The following is a 19,082-nucleotide window of genomic DNA, read 5'->3' as shown; positions in this document are numbered from 1 at the left end:
AGGATTATTTCATGCTGCCCAGAACATCTTGAGATTGTCACTCGCTCTACCTGTGCACTCTCCAAGGTGGCTGCATTCGTCACATGCCGGAGGGCAGCGTCGGCACTCCCGGGTGTGGACCGCGTAACCCGCGGGACACGCCTCCACGCACTGGTGATTGAGCAGCAGCAGAGGTTCTTCGCAGCTCAGGCAGTAGGTGGCGTTCTTCTCGCAAGACACGCAGTCCGACGCGCAGTTTCGACACACCTGACCGGCAGGGTAGCCTCTGTCGACATCAATAGTTCACAATGAAGAGTAGAAATGATGCTAGCTCGCTAATGTGGGTAAAGCCATTGAAAATGCTAGTTATCAGGGTGGCAGTAATATCCGTTATTATAGTTGTAGGAATAATTGTAAATAATAAGTTATCATACATTTGCTGCAATGAAGAATTGCTTCTGCTTGCAAAGAATTGCTTCAGCTTGCAATGAAGAATGCTATGCTCAAGAAGCTGAAGAACCACATTTAACACAGCAGAATGGTTAGAGCCAGTCTGCTGAGGCCACCTGTTTTCTGTTAAGAAATTCTTGCAAAAGTTTTTTTTTATTTTTTTTATTTTATACACTTCTAAATGGGTACCATTATACTAAATTTTAATGTAAATAAAAACGTTTCAAAAACTGATTAAAATAAAACAAATATTTTTAATTGTACAAGAATAACAAACTTAAAGTAAAAAAAACAAAAAAAAAACATGCATTAAGTACAACCATGTAGCTGCATACAAATGTTCACAATGGTTGTGTAAAAAACAGCAATTTATAGTAAAACCCCCAAAATGCACATAAACGTGGTTGAAACAGTGTTCTATTTTTGGCAGATTTCTGCATCTCAATTAAATCAAAGTACTTCGCGTCTATTTGCCCCAGTTAAGAACTCAAGCGACATTTCAATGTGTTTTTCTTTGTCGGAGGTTGTAATTTTGAAACTAGCATGCGGCAATAACCTCCTTGGGGGAGGTAATAAAGTCAGATTGGGCAGCCTCTTATCCCGTCATCTGGGCGCTAATGGACACCCAAGGATGTGATGTGCAAGGACATGACGCGCAGGCAGTGTGGATTTAATTGCTCATAAATGTCAAGGAAGAAAAGTCAAAATGATGGCCAGTGAATATGTCAAGGATGAGAGTTGGGGTTTTTTATTGTTTCTTTTTTTTATAGACTCTGCAGGAAACTTGTGGCGATTATAGGTTAATATTATGGACATAATATGGAAAACTGACTTGACATTTTCAAGGGACCCGGGAATACATAAAAGTTACCTCATGAGGGTAATTAATATGTTGAGTGTGTTTACATGGTTCCTATAACGTTAAGTGTTCAAACAGCAAAGCAAAGGCTTCCAACTGTTGTTTTGTTTTGTTTTGTCTTGTCAGGGTTCGTTCAAGGTTGCAAAATGTCTCAAAGATGTTCGCCAACAATTTTAATGGTCATAAACCGTTTTTCTTGTCAAGAAAAAAAGAAAAAAACTGTTGGCGAAAGTACTTTACAAAGGTTTGCGACCTTGAATGAACCCTGGCAAATAAATAATAATAAATATATATATATATATATATATATATATATATATATATATATATATATATATAAGTGCTGTTAAACGATTAAAATTTTTAATCTGATTAATTACACTTTGATTTTGATTAATCAAGATTAATCAGCTAAATTACTTTTTTTTTTTTTTTGCTGATGTTCAATTCTTAAATTGAGAAACTTGAATTCCATTTGGTTTGAAACTAAATTTAAAGCCAACTTTCAAGTATTCCAATATAATATAATATAATATAATATAGAATTAAACTGTCTCCTTTAAAACCTGCAAACATTTAAAAAAGTGATGAACATCTGACCTGACACACTGCGGGACGCATTGGCCGTCCTGCAGGAACAAAACCGCTGTGGGCCGGCTCAGGCAGCGGGTGCAGCGCTCAAGGTCCACGCAGTACAAACAGCCGGCGGGACACGCCTCGCACTCGCCGCTTAGCCGGTCGCCGAACGAACCCGGCGGACATTTTGACACACACGTTTGGTGGGGGCTCAGGAAGCGTCCTGGAAGAGCACCACAAAGATTTATAAAATGAAATGTATTTATTTTTTCTACATAGTTAAATCATTGTTGGTAATTATTGTGAGGGATATCATTAATATTAATAAAAACATTAAAGGCAATATGAGCCAATTTGTTATTTCAGAAGTAAAGGTAAATCTCAGTGAGTATCAAAAACCGTGATTTAGAGATTGTATTGGTAATGATGAAAACAGCTTTCTGTTAAATAAAAAAAAAAAAAAAAAAAAAAAAACATACCTTTTGTACATTTGGTACACTGGTTCTTGTTTTTTCCAGAGCAGGACTCGCACGTTGGATGGCACTCTACACATTCGCCATCACCTGCCGCACCAAACGCACTCTTTAGTCTACAATGTGGGATCATGACAGCTTGGAAAAACAGCTAACGAGCAGTTGCACACCTGCAGCAAGGCTACGGTCGTTATATTAACGTCCAAGGAAAACTAAATGTTTGGGGTAGGTTAAAATACTACGTTTTTAGTATAGTTTTTAATTGAGTGTAGTTTTTGTTGAGTTACAACAATTAGCTCAACATCTGTGCTAACTTGGAAGCCAACTATGAAGCTAAAGTAGAGCTAGGTGGCAATTCACCAAATTTACTAACACACAAAAAAACAACGAATGTATGCCATAAACTATATAAAACCATATACAGTAAATCTATATCAAAAGAAGTACATTGTAGATGTACATTTGACTACTGTTGGCTAGCTAGCAAACTAGATAGTATTTTAAAGTTGTAATATTTATTTTAAATGGCAGTTTTTTTCCTTTTAAAATATTCTCATTAGCCTTTCCAAGTTCCTATAATTAGACTTCCCTCCCAATAAATAAAAGATGTTGCTCAGATGTGTCTCAAAGTCTTGAAACGAGAGCTAAATGATCCACAAATACTAATCAATCATCACAAAGTCTTTCTGGCAGAGGTTCAGTAGCACTGATTGAGTACTTAGGATGAAATCCCAGATTGATTTTGGACAACAATCTGTTTAATTGCTCTTCTCACCGCTTCGAAACGTCGGCGCTCGACAGACGTCGGTGTCAGTCACGCACTGTCCGTTTGTCAGCGTTTTGCCATCGCCGCACGAAACGCAGTCACCGTCCCCGGGGCCTCTGCATAGCGCGCAGTCGGCATGGCACTCCTCGCAGTCGTTGGTGTCCTCGTCGCCGTAAAAACCCTCGGGGCACACGGAAACGCACTTCCCCTCTGAGAAAACAACACAAAAATATATTTTGCTGTAATGTGCATGCCAGGCCACTAGTGGGAGATGTGACTTTACACTTCGCTTTATTTAAGAAGTTTAGGATTTGTCTGCAGTGTTTGTTTGTAGAGAAATTTGTTCAAGATGGAGTTTAAAATGCTACCTGACAGGAAGAGGTCCGTTTCGCACCAGTAGCACTCGTGCTGGTCGCAGCTGACGCAGTTGTCATCGCACGGGACGCACGTCATCTCCTCGTCCACACTGTACGTCTTGGCGGGGCAGTTTTTGTAGCAGCCATCCTGGAAGCTGCGCACAAAAGGCGGCGGTCGATAAGCTGACTTTTCCTCAAATCCTCAAAATCTATTTCACTCTTCAAGGCCAAAATGTCTGTCAGACAGTAGCGTGTCGGTAAAGTGAGAGGCTGAGCGAGTAGAGCTGAAGGCGAGATCACACAAGGCACAGCAGCCTTACTTGTAAAAGCCTTCTTTGCAGGACAGGCAATGCCTGGGGTTATCTGTTGGAAGCAGACAAACAAGCTCAGCTCTCCTCTTAAACGGGAAAACACTCTCACGAAAAGAAAAAAAATAAAGTGCAGTGAAGCCTTTAGGATTTGATTGTTTGGATCAGAAAACAATATGGTTGACACTTTAGTGTTGCTGCTTGAGATCATGACTCCTTTTGGCCTTTCAGGGTTCACAAAAACACCTTTGTGTTGTCAAATGTCTCAAATACAAGATTATCCTCAGATATTATTTTTGCTAAATGTTAAACCTGTTTAACGTTTACAACAGCAAATGCGTGTGTTCAATAGCAAACGTCAAACCACAAATGTGAACCCCTCATTAGTGGGTGTGATCAAGACCAAAATGGGTGGAGCCATCCACAGTCAATTGTGTATTAAGGCAAGGCAAAAAGTCGCCATTTTATAGTGTTAATCTTAACAGAAAAGTTATTAATATATGAGAATAACATTTTAATTTTTGGAGGAAAAAAATAATATTTGTCAAAGAATAAAACTCATTCAAAGAGAATAAAGTTAGATTTTTACAAAACCAATAGTTTACATTTATGAATTTAAAAAAAAAAATGTTTACAATGAAAAAGTTCTAATTCAAGACAATCATGATAGTAAGAGGAAAAAATATAAGTTAAAAGTAAAAGTTTTATATTCAGAGAAATTAAACAAAATAAAAGTTGTAACTTACAGGGAAAGAAACCCAAGATTTTTAAGAGAATAAAATATAGCAGAAAAATAGTTGTTCATTTATAAAAAAAAACAAAACAAAACTGTGATTTATGAGAATAAATATTTTTTATATTTATATTTGTATTTTTTAAGTTTAATGTTGAATGATATGGCTTAAATTTTGAGGGGAAAAAACGGCTCAACATTTTACAAGGAAAAATCTTGAGGTTCTTAAGATTTTTAAGAGCATAAAATCTAGCAAAAGAAATAGTTGCTAATTTATATTAAAAAAACAAAACAAAAGAAAACTGTGATTTAGGAGAATAAATTTTTGTATATATTAGATTAATGTTTAACGACTGGAATTGGCTGGCAACCAGTTCAAGATGTACCCCGCCTACTGCCTGAAGCCAGCTGGGATAGGCTCCAGCACCCCCGTGGCCCCTGTGAGGAGTAAGCAGTTAAGAAGATGGATGGATGGATGTTTAACGTTATGATGTAAGTTTTGAGGAATAAAAGGCTCAACATTTTTATGATAAGAAACTCTTAGTCATTAATTTCTAAAAAAAAAACAAAAACAAAAAAAAAACAGTTGTATTAGAATAACTTTTTTTTTTTTACAGAATGAATCTGTAATAGAATAATAGAGTTTAACCACTCATAAGCAAAAAAATTAATTAAATCAAAATATCTGTTGTTATATGATTACTTTTTTCATTAATCTAAATATTAATGAAAAAAGTAACCATAAACAAGAATAAAATGGCAATTGTAGGTATAAGTTCTAAAATTGTACATTTATGAGGGGGAAAATTTTATTTATGAGAAAAAAATACATTGTAAAATAAAATCTTAATATTAACATAAAAAGTAATTAAATCACAGTCAGGCGCATGAGCCAAGAGCTGCAACGGAAATTTGTTGGCGGAAAATAAAATACCGTCAGCACTGCATCATATTCTCGGGTCAAATTTTGACCCCAGTACGTCCCTGATTGCAGGACAAAAATAAAAATTCTAGGAAATTGAAGTTATTTTTGCAAGAAAAAGGTCAGGTATAAAATTAATTTTAGGATTTCTACATTATTTTTTTGAATACAAGTGCATGAGATCTTACATAGGACGCACTGCCTGCATCCTTCCTCACAGGCCATGCAGTCGCTGTAATCTGGATCTTCAACTTCCCCTGGAAGACAAGCAGGAAATCCACTTTTCGGCAGAAGTGGAGAATGCGAGCGGCGCTCACGTGACTTGGCTTGCCTTCGCCGCACTCCAGCTTGACGCAGGCGCCGTCGGACACGTAGTAGGACGAGTTGCACCTCAGGCAGTGGGCGGAGCTTGTGCAGAGCGTGCAATGGTGCGAGCAGGCCTCGCAACTTCTCTCCTCGGTGTGGTAGAAGGACTCGGGGCAGGCGTCAACGCAGCGGCCTTGGTGGAGGTAACGTTCCATTGCGAACTTATCTGCGGGGTTGTCGAACGCTCGGTTTAAATTTGATTGTTGAATTTTCAGTATCATCATCGTTCAGCGTGGCCTGGATGAGAATTTAATTTAGAAAATGCAGGGTGAGGAGAAAGGGACTCATTTGTTTATGTTTTGACGATGCCCCATTCATTTCCAATGGGAATTTAAAAAAATAAATAAATTTGTACTATAGCCACGTAGCAATTTTTTTTTTACACATGAACTTACTTTTTGTTTACTTTCCTCTCATATAATTACGACTTTGGTCATATTTACTACTTTACAGCTATTTTCATCCAGAATTTAAAAAAAATAAAAAATCTTCTCCATACCACAAACTAGTTGAGTAAATCAAGAGGAGCCCCCTGCTGGGTGGAGTCAATTAGTACACCTGCATTAATCGCTTCAACTTTCAATTCATCATCCAATTGATTATTATTCCTGTCCTGAGGAACAAATACATAGCCCGGAATAAGAAATGGTGACAAGAAACGGTCCGTCCTCACCTCTATCGCAGCTGGTGCAGTTGTTAGGCCCCGCCTCCACACAGGTGGCACAGGTGTGATCGCACAGGTGGCAGCGCCCACCCGACTGGTACTTGCCGCGGGCGCACTCGGCCAGGCAGCGGCCGTTGTCCAAAGCACTGCAATGACAACAAACCAAAAATCAACATTTTTTGTTAAACCTTTTCAAAATCTTGAATTATTACCAGTCAGTATAAAACGTATTAGTGTTGATAGTTTTTGTGTAATTTCCCACTCTATTGGTCAGATGCTGTAACCTTTAAGAATTGAATTTGGACAGAAACTTACAATAGTTTTTTTTTTTTTTTTTTGTAGAGTCATCAGTTTCAAGTGCTCTTCAGCACTTTGGTTTATTGATCACAATTGTACAGTATGAGGTGGGGACAATAGTGTGACTCAGCATTTTCTTGAGTGAAGTCCAACTGACTGTGAAGCGGCGCAGCTGATGCAATCTTGATGCTGCGGTCCCGTGCACTTCAAACATGTCATGTGACACGGGTGACATGTCCTGTCGTTGGCCTGGTACTCCCCTGTCAAACAAGAATTATATGAGTGGTTGTTTGCAACAAAATATCACCAATATAAAAGCCAATTGAATAGATTGACTGTAAAATATTAAAGTATGACTTATTAAATTTTGAACTATCATTTAAATTAATTATATTGACCCTATTTAATATAATGTATTTCGTGAGCACGTTAGGTGTTAATTTAATAGATATTTAAAAAATATTATTTAATGGCTTATTTATTTGATGAAATGTCTTATCTACTTTTTTAATAATGTATTAAAACGATGTGAAAAGTCTGCCATTAAAGATGTAGTGGGCGGGGCCAATAATCTGATTGGTTGAATGGTAATGTTTATAGGAAATTTTAAAATGTTGAAATATAGTACAGTATAGTTGCACATTTAATATAATTCGGATTATATTGCTCAATTTGATCAATCAATGTAAAAATCTAATTTAATGCATTAAAAAGTTTGTTTAAATTTATATCATAAAAATATATTTATCGGTACTTATATTTCTGATAAAATCTAAATTAAATTGTTATGAAATATATATTTTATTTTCTAGCTATTTTCTCTCTCTAATGTATCTAAATTAAATAATTTTCTAATTGTGTATTTATTTGGCTTTGTAACAAATTAATTCATAATTAATATTTTGCAATCAGGAACTAGAAATTAGAAGAATAGAAAATTATCATTAATTTCATGAAATTTGAAGGAAAAATGCTATATTGTGAAATATAGGTCATTATTAAAAAATTATCTGCCATTGTTTTTTTCGGGGAAATTTTATGTCTCAAAAGTACTAGTGGTATCAGCACTTGGTATTGCTGGCTACTCAGGTGTTGAGTACCTAAATTGCATTTTAATTCATTGTTTTTTTTAAATTGGATTTGTAATTTATTTTGGCACAAAATAGCTTTTCTAAAATGTTAATTAATGGACCACTTAAAGAATTACAAGTACCCAAAAAGCGCATCAAAACAAGCAGTACAAACGAGCTGTTGTCAAAGCAACGAGCGAGCGTTTAAAGTGTGACTGCAAACAGCAGAACGTGCGCCCGCTCCTTTCTGTTATGTTTATTCAGACTGGAGGACGTGAGCCAATAAAAGCGGGCAGACGCTGACCATCTGCGCACGCCGTTTGGAGAACACACTCGCCCTCCTGCAGGCTGCGACCGCCGGAACAGCTGCTGCAGTTGGCCCGGCTCGGCCCGACACAGGTGAGACAGCTGGCGTCGCACCTGTAGGAGCACAGGAACAGGAACGCGTAGCAGCCACGCGCGCACACAAGCAGGCCTGCTATCAGCAGATAAACAAGCCGCCCACACCTGAGCACACACCAGTGCGCTCACCTCCTACACATCCCGCTCCCGTCGGCTATCTCCGGGTTTGTGGCGAAGAAGCCGCTGCTGCAGGAGGAGACGCACCTCCATTCCTCCATCAGGTAGCCGTCCGCGCACTGTGTGCACGCCTCCACGCCGGCGCCTGATGAGCCGGAAAATAGGAAGATAAGAACATGTCTCTCCAACGCTGACCACCTTCCGTGCTTTTCAAACTGGAACTTGGGGATCACGAAGGTTGAATCAATCTATTTAAGCTCTCCAGTTGGAGGCACCAGGCTTGCTATCCACCAGGATGAATGGTATCATTCTTTTGGGATGCAAATGACCACTGAAATTCCCTTAGCATTTTGAGGTGCACATGGTAGTTACGTTAAATTGCTGTTCAGTTTGGGAGGGGAATTTTTGCAAAATTCTCCATTACATTTTTTGAGAACCCTGCACTTTAAAAACAGTTGTCTCAAAAGTAAAGTCAACTATGGGTCAAACATGGACTTGGGTTAGTTAGAGCCAACTTTGTGTAAAAAATTTGGTCATTTTGGAGTAAACAACCCAGAAAGCTGGGTCAGATTGTCTATTTGGCTCAACTTGATTCAACCTTCTGGGTTGTTTTGCAATAATAATAACAATAATAATAATAATGATAATGATAATGATAAGAATACTAATAATGATAATAATGATGATAATAGGGCGGCACGGTAGTCGAGTGGTTAGCACGTCCGCTTCCCAGTTCTGAGGTCTCCGGTTCGAGTCCAGGCTCGGACCTTCCTGGGTGGAGTTTGCATGTTCTCCCCGTGCCCGCGTGGGTCTTCTCCGGGTACTCCGGTCTCCTCCCACATTCCAAAGACATGCATGGCAGGTTAATTGGGTACTCCAAATTGTCCCTAGGTGTGCGTGTGAGTGTGGATGGTTGTTCGTCTCTGTGTGCCCTGCGATTGGTTGGCAACCAGTCCAGGGTGTCCCCCGCCTACTGCCCAGAGCCAGCTGAGATAGGCGCCAGCAGCCCCCGCGACCCTTGTGAGGAATAAGCGGTCAAGAAAATGGATGGATGATGATAATAATTTTGTATAAAACAACCCAGAAAATTATTTTTTAATTATTTTATTTTATTTTATTTAATAAAACCACCCAGCAAGTTGGCGGCACGGTGGTCTAGTGGTTAGCACGTCCGCCTCCCAGTTCTGAGGACTCCGGTTCGAGTCCAGGCTCCGCCCTTCGTGGGTGGAGTTTGCATGTTCTCCCCGTGCCCGCGTGGGTCTTCTCCGGGTACTCCGATCTCTTCCCACATTCCAAAGACATGCATGGCAGGTTAATTAGGCGCTCCGAATTGTCCCTAGGTGTGCTTGTGCGTATGGATGTTTGTTCGTCTCTGTGTGCCCTGCGATTGGCTGGCAACCAGTCCAGGGTGTCCCCTGCCTACTGCCCAGAGCCAGCTGAGATAGGCGCCAGCAACCCCCGCGACCCTTGTGAGGAATAAGCGGTCAAGAAAATGGATGGATGGCACCCAGCAAGTTGAGTCAGATCCTCTAACTTGGGTCATTTTAACCCAAAAAAATTGGGCTATTTTGGTATAAAACAATCCATAAAGTTGGGTTAATTTGACCCAAATTTGGGTCAAACATTGGGCCACAACCTACACTCTCAAAACAGTTGGGTCAAAAAAATCACCAAACTGTGGGTCAAAAATTGACCGAACCTCCACTTGGGTCGATTTGACCAAACTTTGATTTGACTTTTGACAGTTGACCTTCAGCATGTAACAAGTCATAAATATTGGTCAGATCTTTTACTTGGGTCAAAAAATTGGGTTATTTGTATAAAACCATCCAGAAAGTTGAGTCAGATCCTCTAGTTTGGATCATTTTGACCCAAATTTAGGTCAAAAATTGGGTTATTTATTTTTTTGTAAAATAACCCATAAGGTTGAGTCAGACGCTCTACTTGGGTTAATTTGACCCAACTTTGGGTCAAAAATTGGGCCACAACCTACACTCTAAAAACAGGGGTCAAAAACAACCTAACTATGGGTAAAAAAAATGGACCGATTTGACCCAACTTTGAGTCAAGAAATGGGTCTTGACTCTTTCAGTATTAAAACAATTCATAAATATTGGCCAGATCCTTTACTTGGGTCAAAAAATTGGGTCATTTTGTATAAAACAACCCAGAAAGTTGGGTCAAATTGACCCATAAAGTGGCTCGTTCCATTTTTGATCACTAACTGGGTTACTTTATGACCCAACTGTTTTTAGCGCGCCATCTCACCTGCACAGGCGGCACACACCCGGTGGCAAGCTTTGCACAGGCCCTCAGCCTCGTCGTAGTACATTCCTGGCGCGCAGCTCTGCTGGCACCGGTTCCCACGCAGACTGGGTCGAGGGCGGATAGAGAGAGAAAGGGAGACAAGAGAGAGACATTATGCAGCGACGCGACGCCCACAGCCAATCACGCGACGGCGTCAGGGTGACTCACTCGATGAGAGCCCCGCGAATGCTTAGCGAACGCGCCAGACGAGAGGTCAGCTCAGCTAAGAGCACAATAAAGATCTCGTTTGGAAACTTCCAATACAGGCACCACCTATGTCAGTGGTCAGCAACCTTTACTGTTAAAAAGAGCCATTTTAGGCCAAATAAATAAATCTGTCTGGAGCCACAAAACATTTGAAGATTCTGATGACGGAAAGAGTGTGTTAGTTTTAGTCTAATGCACTGAGGGTCCAACTTCGACCGTCTAAGAGCTAATTCGAGCTGCACCACAACACAAAAATAGGAGAGCAGCATCAAATACATAGATATTTATTTTCTTCTACCTTTCCTCTGATTTTTTTGTTCATATTTTTTCAGACTTATTTTTTATATATTTGAGACTTTTTTTTGCGTTTCTGTCATTTTTGGCAATTTTATGACCATATTATGGTAATTTTCTGCCTCACTTCCTTTTTTCTGCCTTTTTTGCTATCAATTTTCTGACATTTTTGACAATTTTGTGGATATTTTATGGTAATTTTCGGGATTTCTTCTTTTGTTTTTGGACATTTATAAGTGCTTTTAAAATATTGTCCTTTTTTTTTTTTTTTTTTTTAAATAATGTTTCTGACTTTTTGGGCAATTTTGTGGACATTTTATGGTTATTTTCGTGATTTCTTCTTTTGTTTTAGGACATTTTATGGTGACTACTTCAACATTTTCTTTTCTGTCTTTTTAACAATCAATTTTGGCAATTCCAAAAACATGTTATGGTAATTTTCTGCCTCATTTCCTTTTTTCTGCCTTTTTTGCTATTAATTTTCTGACATTTTTGTGGACATTTTATGGTAATTTTCGGGATTTGTTTTTGGACATTTTATAAGAGCATTTTAAATATTTTCTTTTCTGCCTTTTTAAAAAAAAATTATATTTATGACTTTTTGGGGCAATTTTGTGGACATTTTATGGTAATTTTCATTTCTTCTTTTGTTTTGGGACATTTTATGGTTACTTGTAGAATGTTTTCTTTAGTGCCTTTTTAATTTTCCTTTAATTCTGTGACATTTGTGGCAATTTCATGGACTTCTTTATGGTAATTTTCTGCTTTTCCTCTTCCTCTTTGGGCATTTTTAGGTAATTTTAAAAACTTTTTCACCTACCTTTCATCCCTCTTTTTCTGACAAATTTAAAACGTGGTCTCTGACATTTTTGAATATATAATTATTAATTTTAATCTAAATTATGAATTCATTTAAAGAATATGTTATCTAAAAAAATAAAAATAAATGTGTAAAAAAAATACTACTAAAGAACCACATGTGGCTCCAGAGCCGCAGGTTGCAGACCACTGACCTATGTGAAGCCTTGTATTAAAAATAGGTCTGTCGTGATGGGACATTGTAATTTCCTTGGAATATTGTAAAAGGAAAATCCACTGTTGGGAGGGAAGGCTGTAAAAATGATATTTAGCCAACAACTTTACAATAATGTAATCACCTTTATGTTAATTATGTGTGTTCCAAAAAAATCCTCCACCCCGCAATATGGCATATGTTTTTTGTCCTTCTGTGAGTGCTTCGGTGCAAAATGCAAATAGCACTGATAAGCCCTGTCTGCAGACGCAGAAAGTACCGTGGCTCTTTGCCATTGTAAGGATGCTGAAGAGGGCGCAGGAGGAGTGCGCATTGTTTACTCGGCACTTGTTGGCGGCCTCATCAGACGCTCAGCTCACCTCGTGTCTGCTTTGCATTCCGTGCAGATGCTGGAGGACGTGCACCTCGAGCACTTCTCGCTGCACTTCCTGCACATATTCGCATCTGCGGGGGGTTGGCGGAATGAAACAATACACACCAGTGATCTGTCTTATTAATATACACACACACGCTCCCTTTCTTTCACACACTTTCTCTCATTAGGCTAGTAATTCTAAAGGAGTTTGACATAAAAGCCAGAAAGCCAACCGTGGTCTAGGAAGTACCCCTCCTGGCAGACGGCGTCGCAAGTATTAGTCCCCTCGGTCAGGAGATGCCCGGCTTGACAGGAAGTGCACTGGTCACTGCGGCTTCCCATGCAACTTTCACAGGTGGAGAAGCAGCGCTTGCAACGCCGCCTGTCGCCCCAGAATCCCCGCGGACAACCGGACAAGCACGTTCTGTTGGGACAAGGACATGATATGGGAGAAACATGCACCCTGGTGGTCAAGCAGGTCAGTTTCTAACCTCGTGTTGTTCTTGAACTTGAGGAAAAAGTGTGCACATGTGACACACTGCCACGGGCCGGGACCCTCGCAGCCGTCGTCGCTGCACTCTGAGTCGCAGGGTCCTGGAAGGGCAAAAATGCAGGAAAGCGCACGGCCAAATTTTTGTAACATTTCAACATAAATTAAAGCGTCATTGATGATTGTTTCAACCAGAAGACACGTTTTAACATGAATGGCGTGAATTTGGCTATGCATTGGAACAGTTTGACAGCTGTAAAAAAATAAAATAAAAAATATAATTCAGTTGACAGAAAAATATTTTGGCAGGCGGCAGTTTTGCAACACTGCTCCAATGTCACTTGGTGAATCATGGGTAAGGGAATGCTACGCTGACAAAAACCCACAAAGCCCGCAAAGCTGATGGTCTCACGTTTGTCTGAATGACAGCTGAAACGAAATAGAAATGTGTATTGTGACTTTCGGGACACACTAGGCTTTCAAAGTACGGTCACAATTTTTTTTTTATAACAGTGGTTTCAAATGTTTAGTTAAAAAAAAATAGCTGTCAGAATGTGTGTCCTCGGGTTTCAAAGTAGGGTTAAGAGTTTCAAAGTAGGGTTAGCGTTTCAAATTAAGGTTTCAAATTTGGATTTGTGTTTCAAAGTAGTGTCACAATTTATAACAATGGTTTTAAATTTTTAGTTACAATTTGTTAGCTGTCAGAATGTGTGACTTCATGTGCAATGTAGGGTTAGAGTTTCAAAATAGGGTTAGTGTTTCAAATTAAGGTTTCAAATTTGGATTAGTGTTTCAAAGTAGTGTCACAATTTCTAACAATGGTTTCAAATTTTAAGCTAAAAAAAAAATTCAGCTGCTAAAATGCGCATCGTCAGGTTTAAATGTAGGGTTAGGATTTCATATCACGGTTTCATATTAAGGTTAAGGTTTGAAATTAGGACTTCAAAGTACAATTTATACAATTTATAACAGTGGTTCAAAAATTTTAATATATTTTCTTTAGCTGTCAGAATGTGTGACGTCAGGTTTGAATGTAGAGTTAGAGTTTTAAAGTAGGGTTAGTGGTTCAAATTAGGGTTTCAATGTCTGGTTAGGATTTCAAAGTAGGTTTAGCCCCAGTGTGGCTTTGACTGATTTAAAGCTTCTGGACACTAGTTATAAGTTATCCATTTAGACTACTAGTGGCAAACACACACACACACCAGTGTATTCATCAGCGAAGTCGGTGTCATCCGGTATCTCAGCCGACCGCGCTAACCTGCGGCGAGCATGATACGGCAGCCACGCGGTGCCGTAAATCACCAGCGACCACTCCTCCAGCGTTCCTGCGCAACAGACACGAGAGCGGAAAGAGATGAAAGTCGCTACCCGTAGAGGTCCGCCACCTCACGTTGCGCTTTTCGCCAAGAGGAGCTAGCTCACCCGCTTGAAAGTTTTCTCTCCCTTCAGAGGGAGAGTCACGGATGTTCAAGGTCCATTTCCCGATCGCCCGCTCCCCCCAGCAGTGAGTTGTCATGAATTCCCACTGGTGAAAGCCCTCATTGGAGTTGTCATGAGGCCTAAATGTAAAATGATCATCACCATACAGATGCTATGACAGTTCATACACATTGTAGTTAGTTCAATTAATGGGCTAGTTTAATTAGTTAGTTGCTGACTGGCCAATCCGATGTTAGAAAAAGATATTTACTTAGGACTTAGGAGGTTCTACTGTATATTGCACGTATGTATGACAAATCTGTAACACTAAAATATTAGAAGCACAGAAAAATCTTTTCCCCCAAATTGATGGATTTATCACAGCAGGGCTTAGTGCTGCAGGATGGTGGTAATGGGTCACACAGCATGAGGAGCGAGCCAGAGATGCTACCTTTTATCGAGAAGCTGTGACACGGTGCCCGAGGGCGATGTGAGCGCAATGGAAAGGTCGCCACGGCGACGGCAAGCCACTGTGACACGCACCACCACGTGCTCCACGAAGGCCACGTGCTGCTGCCGTCGGGATGAGGCTGAGCAGCCGGACGTCTCCAGCACCGATGTGAGTACGCCACCCGCATCCAGGATTCTGCACAAAATGGGGACAGAGGGAGGAAGGTCAGGGTCCGGTTACAGTATATACTCATCAGACAATTCGAATAGGGTATATACCACGGAGGAGGCGGGACTTCCGACATCCGGGTTTCACACATCAGCTTTGTTTCCGGTTCCGATTTGCGACGTGTGGGCCGCGTCCCAATACTTGCGCTTCCGCTTTGTGCCCCTCAGTTGTGCGTTCCCGTCGACGGGTGTGAGCGTGTAATGTGTCTCAGTTGTACGAAGCATTTCAGAGAGCTGAGCTGCCCTGCGCGCTTAGCGCACGGTTGGGGGCGTAGAGGTGGGGGTGCGAGTGTTTGAACGCGGCAAGTAGTGGCCAGAAACGGCTCTGACGTGTGAAACCCGGAAGTCGGAAGTCCGTGGCATCTATCCCATTGGTACATAATGTCACGACATCCATGTTTGCTGTCAAACGACTCTACGACATCTGTACTGACTGGTGAAGAGTTAGGCTTACTAGCCTAGTAGGTAGGGTTGCCAACTTTCGCATCCCGAAATAAGGGACAGGTGCACGGCACGGTGCCATGGTGATGTGAGCATGATGTGTGAAATCAGTGTATATTCTGATTAGATTTGAAATGCACAGTTTGTACATTCCCTTTAATCCTTAACTGCAGGCCATCATTATTTAACCTCAAAGAAATCACAATTTGTCTCTTTTACCTAAAAAAAACCCCCCAAAAAAACAAAATGCAAAAGAGGAGCGTGACTCACCAAATTGACTTTTTCCATGGATACTTGTTGTAACAGCACAGTCTTTTCTTTCTTACAGGTTCCTCCATTCTCTCTTCCTAACCGACCGGACAACATTACACAAAATACAGGGCGTCCCGGATAAAACGGGACAGTTGGCACCCCTACTAGTAGGCTCAAGCCCGGGCTTCCACCCACCAGCGCAACTCTGAAGGCATTTGATTTGGATCAATTCAACGTGCTCACATCTTTTAAAATTAAATTAGATTTTCTGATTCAAAACAGTTTTTGCTACAACCCTACTAATTAGCCGCTTAGACCTTTCTATTACTTAGCTAGCCAGATACTCAGATCGTAGCTTGTTAGCTTTATTATTTACTTAACAGGTTTGGTTTGTTTAATTTGTTGATGTAGCTATCTTAGTTAACTTTAATTAGTTACTGTAGCTAACTAGCTTGCTACCTGTCTATTTATTCAACTAGTGTGTTGGTTGATTTGTTCATTTAATTTGTGACATATTAGTTGGTTAGTTAACTTGTTAATTTGCAGGCCCGGCATTCACACTAAGTTAGCAAATTTGTGAGTAATCTAGTCAGTTAACTAGTTATTTACTTAGCTATATAAGTTGGTGGCATTTTGGGTTGTTATTTACCAAGGTAGTCAGCAACTTATTTGGTTAGCTAGCTAGTTCGTTTGTTAATTAGCTTGCTAATAAGTCAATGTATAGTTTGTTTAATTTGTTATTAGATAGCTATTTGAATTAGTTATTAGTGAACTAGCCTTGATAGACAGCTAGTTGTTTGGTATGTTACTGAACTAATTACTACACTACTTAGAAAGCCCAGAGTTCACAGAGAGTAAGGACGTCTGTGAATAAATTGAGACAAAACCAGCATTATATTTCAGTATACAAAGTGAATATTGAAAGAGGTCTGCTGCCAAATGTGAAAATTCGTAATGGTAGTCCACACAAAGACTTTCCTATAAATGTCACAAGATGGCGGCAAAGTATTTTTTTTTTCTTTCTTTTTTGAATGACTAAATGAAGCTCCTCCCTTCAGTTCAACATACAGTAGTTTCCTGGTACCAAGCAGTCACCAAAGCAATATTTTTATATTCAACATGGCTTCGGCATGAGCCAGAAAATAAGCTGGGATTCACTGTAAACCTGACATTTTTGTGCACTGGCATGCCATGAGATTTTTCTAATTTAATTATGTCTTAGCTCAATAAAGGTTGGGAAGCACTGGTGTAGCTGTGTCATGTCATCGTACCTCTTCAATGGATTGGGCGCCTCCACCGTGCACGCATGCTGCGGGGGGACCTGCTGCCATCGCTTTGCTCGTAGAACCATCCTCTCTGCATCCAGCAGGCCGAAGCCGTACAGGTGGCTCACTGACGCACGCACACACAAACTCATTAGACGGCGCATAAAAAATGCTCCAGTTTCACATTGCACACACTCGCGGGAATTTGTAGGCGTTTATCACTGCTGTGCACACACAGTGTCTCATTAGTGCATATACGCTTCCTGTTTAACTTGTTTCTTTAATAAAAAAAAAAATAGCAAAACATTCTATCCCATTCTTCATTATTAATATTCTATTTAAAGTGTAAAAAAGAATTGTTCTTTTTTTTGGCATCGTGTAAGCTGTCAAGAAAAGTCATTGTGATGCTTATAGGCCAACTAAAGTCATTAAAAGCCTCAGACATTGCAAGCCTGTAACTCCACTGATGGTATATTATTAAAAATGTAATTAAAGTTAAGTAATTAAATGAGTTAGGAACGCCAGCACAGGGTTCATTCAATTAAAGCTGTAGATAATTACTAGCAAGGGGGACTTGTTGAAGTCCAAAATGCTGTCACATTGACATGACAAAATATGTTATAATATGTTACATTAAGGTTAAATATGTAAATAGATGTTTTTTTTAATTATATGGACGTTTTTGATGTCGTATGTATCTACATTACTTTACCCTTGAGTCCGGCGCCATTCTTTCGCCAGTCAGCCGCCGCAAGCTGTCGAGTATCTGACGTGAGAACAATAATGTGCTGGATGTCTCGCCAGGTGAGAAGAGGACTGCGAACAGGTCGTACAGAAACTCATCATCGCAATTAACTTCATGTATTAGTATGGATGGTTGTGAGCGTACTTAGCCTCCAGGGTGAGCGCAATGACGCCCGCCGCCGCCGAGACCGAGAGGGCCGAGTCCCATTTAGCCATGCCGCAGCTCTGATGTGGGGCCAACACTGACTGTGAAACATATGATGTCTCTTTTAGATGTTCGTCATCCAATCACATAATTCTGCAGCATATGGATGTCAATAGGAAAATGCCTTGGGACTCCGTTTACATTCTAAACATAATTTACATCTATAAAGGCTTTTCACCATGATGCCATGTAATATACTTCTGGGTGTCACTAGTTAGGGGTCTGCAACCTGCGGCTCTTTAGTCCCTATCCTGTGGCTCCCTGTAGATCTCTAAAAAAATATATATATTATTATTATTATTTAGATTAATTATTATTCAAATTAATTAATGATTTACTAAAAAATGATTCATTAAATATTCCCAAAAAAAAATGTCGAGTCCAAATTTTTAATTCACCAGAAAGAGACAAAAAGTTTTACAAAATACCTAAAAATATCCAAAAAGGAAGCAGAAAAGCGGAAAATTATCATAAGAATCTCCATTAAATTGCCAAAAATGCCAGACAACTGAATAAAAAAAAAAGGCAGAAAAGAAAACGTTCAAAAAACAATCATAAAATCTTCCAAAACAAAAGAAGAAATCCCCAAAATTACCATAAAATGGCCACAAAAAAAATCCACAAAATCAGTCAGAAAAATGTATTTAAAAAAAAAGGGAGAGGCAGAAAATTCCCATAATATGTCCATAAAATTGACAAAAATGTCAGAAAGTCAGAACAGTCTAAAAATGTATGAAAAAGGAAGTAAAAAAATAAAAAATAAAAAAAATCCCAAAACAGAAGATGGATACTGCATATTTTTCTGTTCTGGTGCAGCTCTAATGAGCACTTAGGCCCTCAGTACATTAGACAAACACTAACACAGTTTGTTTTGCATCTCCAGACAAATTTTTGATTATTTCTTTGGCCTAAAATTGCTCTTTTGACAGGAAAGGTTGCTGACCCCTAGTAACATAAACCCTCTCCTAGGAATGTTGGAAAATGGGAAAATCCCGTCTCATCCTGTCCTGTGTAATCCTCCAGGAACAAAAAAAAACAAAACAAAAACAAAACA

At 39.7% G+C, this 19,082-nt stretch overlaps 1 protein-coding gene and 1 long non-coding RNA gene across 5 annotated transcripts in view; one reads left to right on the top strand and one right to left on the bottom strand.

Moving 5' to 3' along the window:
* The window catches only part of pcsk5a (proprotein convertase subtilisin/kexin type 5a), a 32,612-nt gene that overhangs the window by 7,891 nt on the left and 5,639 nt on the right, over nucleotides 1–19,082 (bottom strand). Inside the window, exons 9-30 of the mRNA XM_077496569.1 lie at nucleotides 17,969–18,069; nucleotides 17,792–17,895; nucleotides 17,086–17,206; nucleotides 14,895–15,089; nucleotides 14,447–14,583; nucleotides 14,227–14,349; nucleotides 13,026–13,128; nucleotides 12,768–12,958; nucleotides 12,539–12,623; nucleotides 10,607–10,710; nucleotides 8,351–8,483; nucleotides 8,124–8,239; nucleotides 6,907–7,009; nucleotides 6,462–6,598; nucleotides 5,754–5,954; nucleotides 5,611–5,679; nucleotides 3,780–3,822; nucleotides 3,472–3,614; nucleotides 3,113–3,313; nucleotides 2,344–2,427; nucleotides 1,889–2,087; nucleotides 51–265 (exon numbers count right to left, since the gene is read on the bottom strand). Coding sequence (XP_077352695.1) covers nucleotides 51–265; nucleotides 1,889–2,087; nucleotides 2,344–2,427; nucleotides 3,113–3,313; nucleotides 3,472–3,614; nucleotides 3,780–3,822; nucleotides 5,611–5,679; nucleotides 5,754–5,954; nucleotides 6,462–6,598; nucleotides 6,907–7,009; nucleotides 8,124–8,239; nucleotides 8,351–8,483; nucleotides 10,607–10,710; nucleotides 12,539–12,623; nucleotides 12,768–12,958; nucleotides 13,026–13,128; nucleotides 14,227–14,349; nucleotides 14,447–14,583; nucleotides 14,895–15,089; nucleotides 17,086–17,206; nucleotides 17,792–17,895; nucleotides 17,969–18,069 — 2,908 coding nt within the window. The remainder of the gene's footprint in view (nucleotides 1–50; nucleotides 266–1,888; nucleotides 2,088–2,343; nucleotides 2,428–3,112; nucleotides 3,314–3,471; nucleotides 3,615–3,779; nucleotides 3,823–5,610; nucleotides 5,680–5,753; nucleotides 5,955–6,461; nucleotides 6,599–6,906; nucleotides 7,010–8,123; nucleotides 8,240–8,350; nucleotides 8,484–10,606; nucleotides 10,711–12,538; nucleotides 12,624–12,767; nucleotides 12,959–13,025; nucleotides 13,129–14,226; nucleotides 14,350–14,446; nucleotides 14,584–14,894; nucleotides 15,090–17,085; nucleotides 17,207–17,791; nucleotides 17,896–17,968; nucleotides 18,070–19,082) is intronic.
* The window catches only part of LOC144001918 (uncharacterized), a 70,186-nt gene continuing 54,263 nt past the window's right edge, over nucleotides 3,160–19,082 (top strand). The window contains exons 1-6 of one of the 4 annotated variants that reach the window (XR_013278631.1): nucleotides 3,160–3,571; nucleotides 5,643–5,931; nucleotides 8,084–8,218; nucleotides 12,890–13,012; nucleotides 14,831–15,062; nucleotides 15,891–17,198. This is a non-coding gene — a long non-coding RNA (uncharacterized LOC144001918). Of the gene's footprint in view, nucleotides 3,572–5,642; nucleotides 5,932–8,083; nucleotides 8,219–12,889; nucleotides 15,063–15,890; nucleotides 17,199–19,082 lie in introns of all 4 variants that reach the window. The other 3 variants (XR_013278630.1, XR_013278632.1, XR_013278629.1) reach the window with 3 other exon arrangements.

The sequence above is a fragment of the Festucalex cinctus genome, chromosome 15 (genome assembly GCF_051991245.1).
Source record: "Festucalex cinctus isolate MCC-2025b chromosome 15, RoL_Fcin_1.0, whole genome shotgun sequence".
NCBI classification, from domain to species: domain Eukaryota; kingdom Metazoa; phylum Chordata; class Actinopteri; order Syngnathiformes; family Syngnathidae; genus Festucalex; species Festucalex cinctus.
This window is presented reverse-complemented; position numbering and strand designations above follow the sequence as displayed.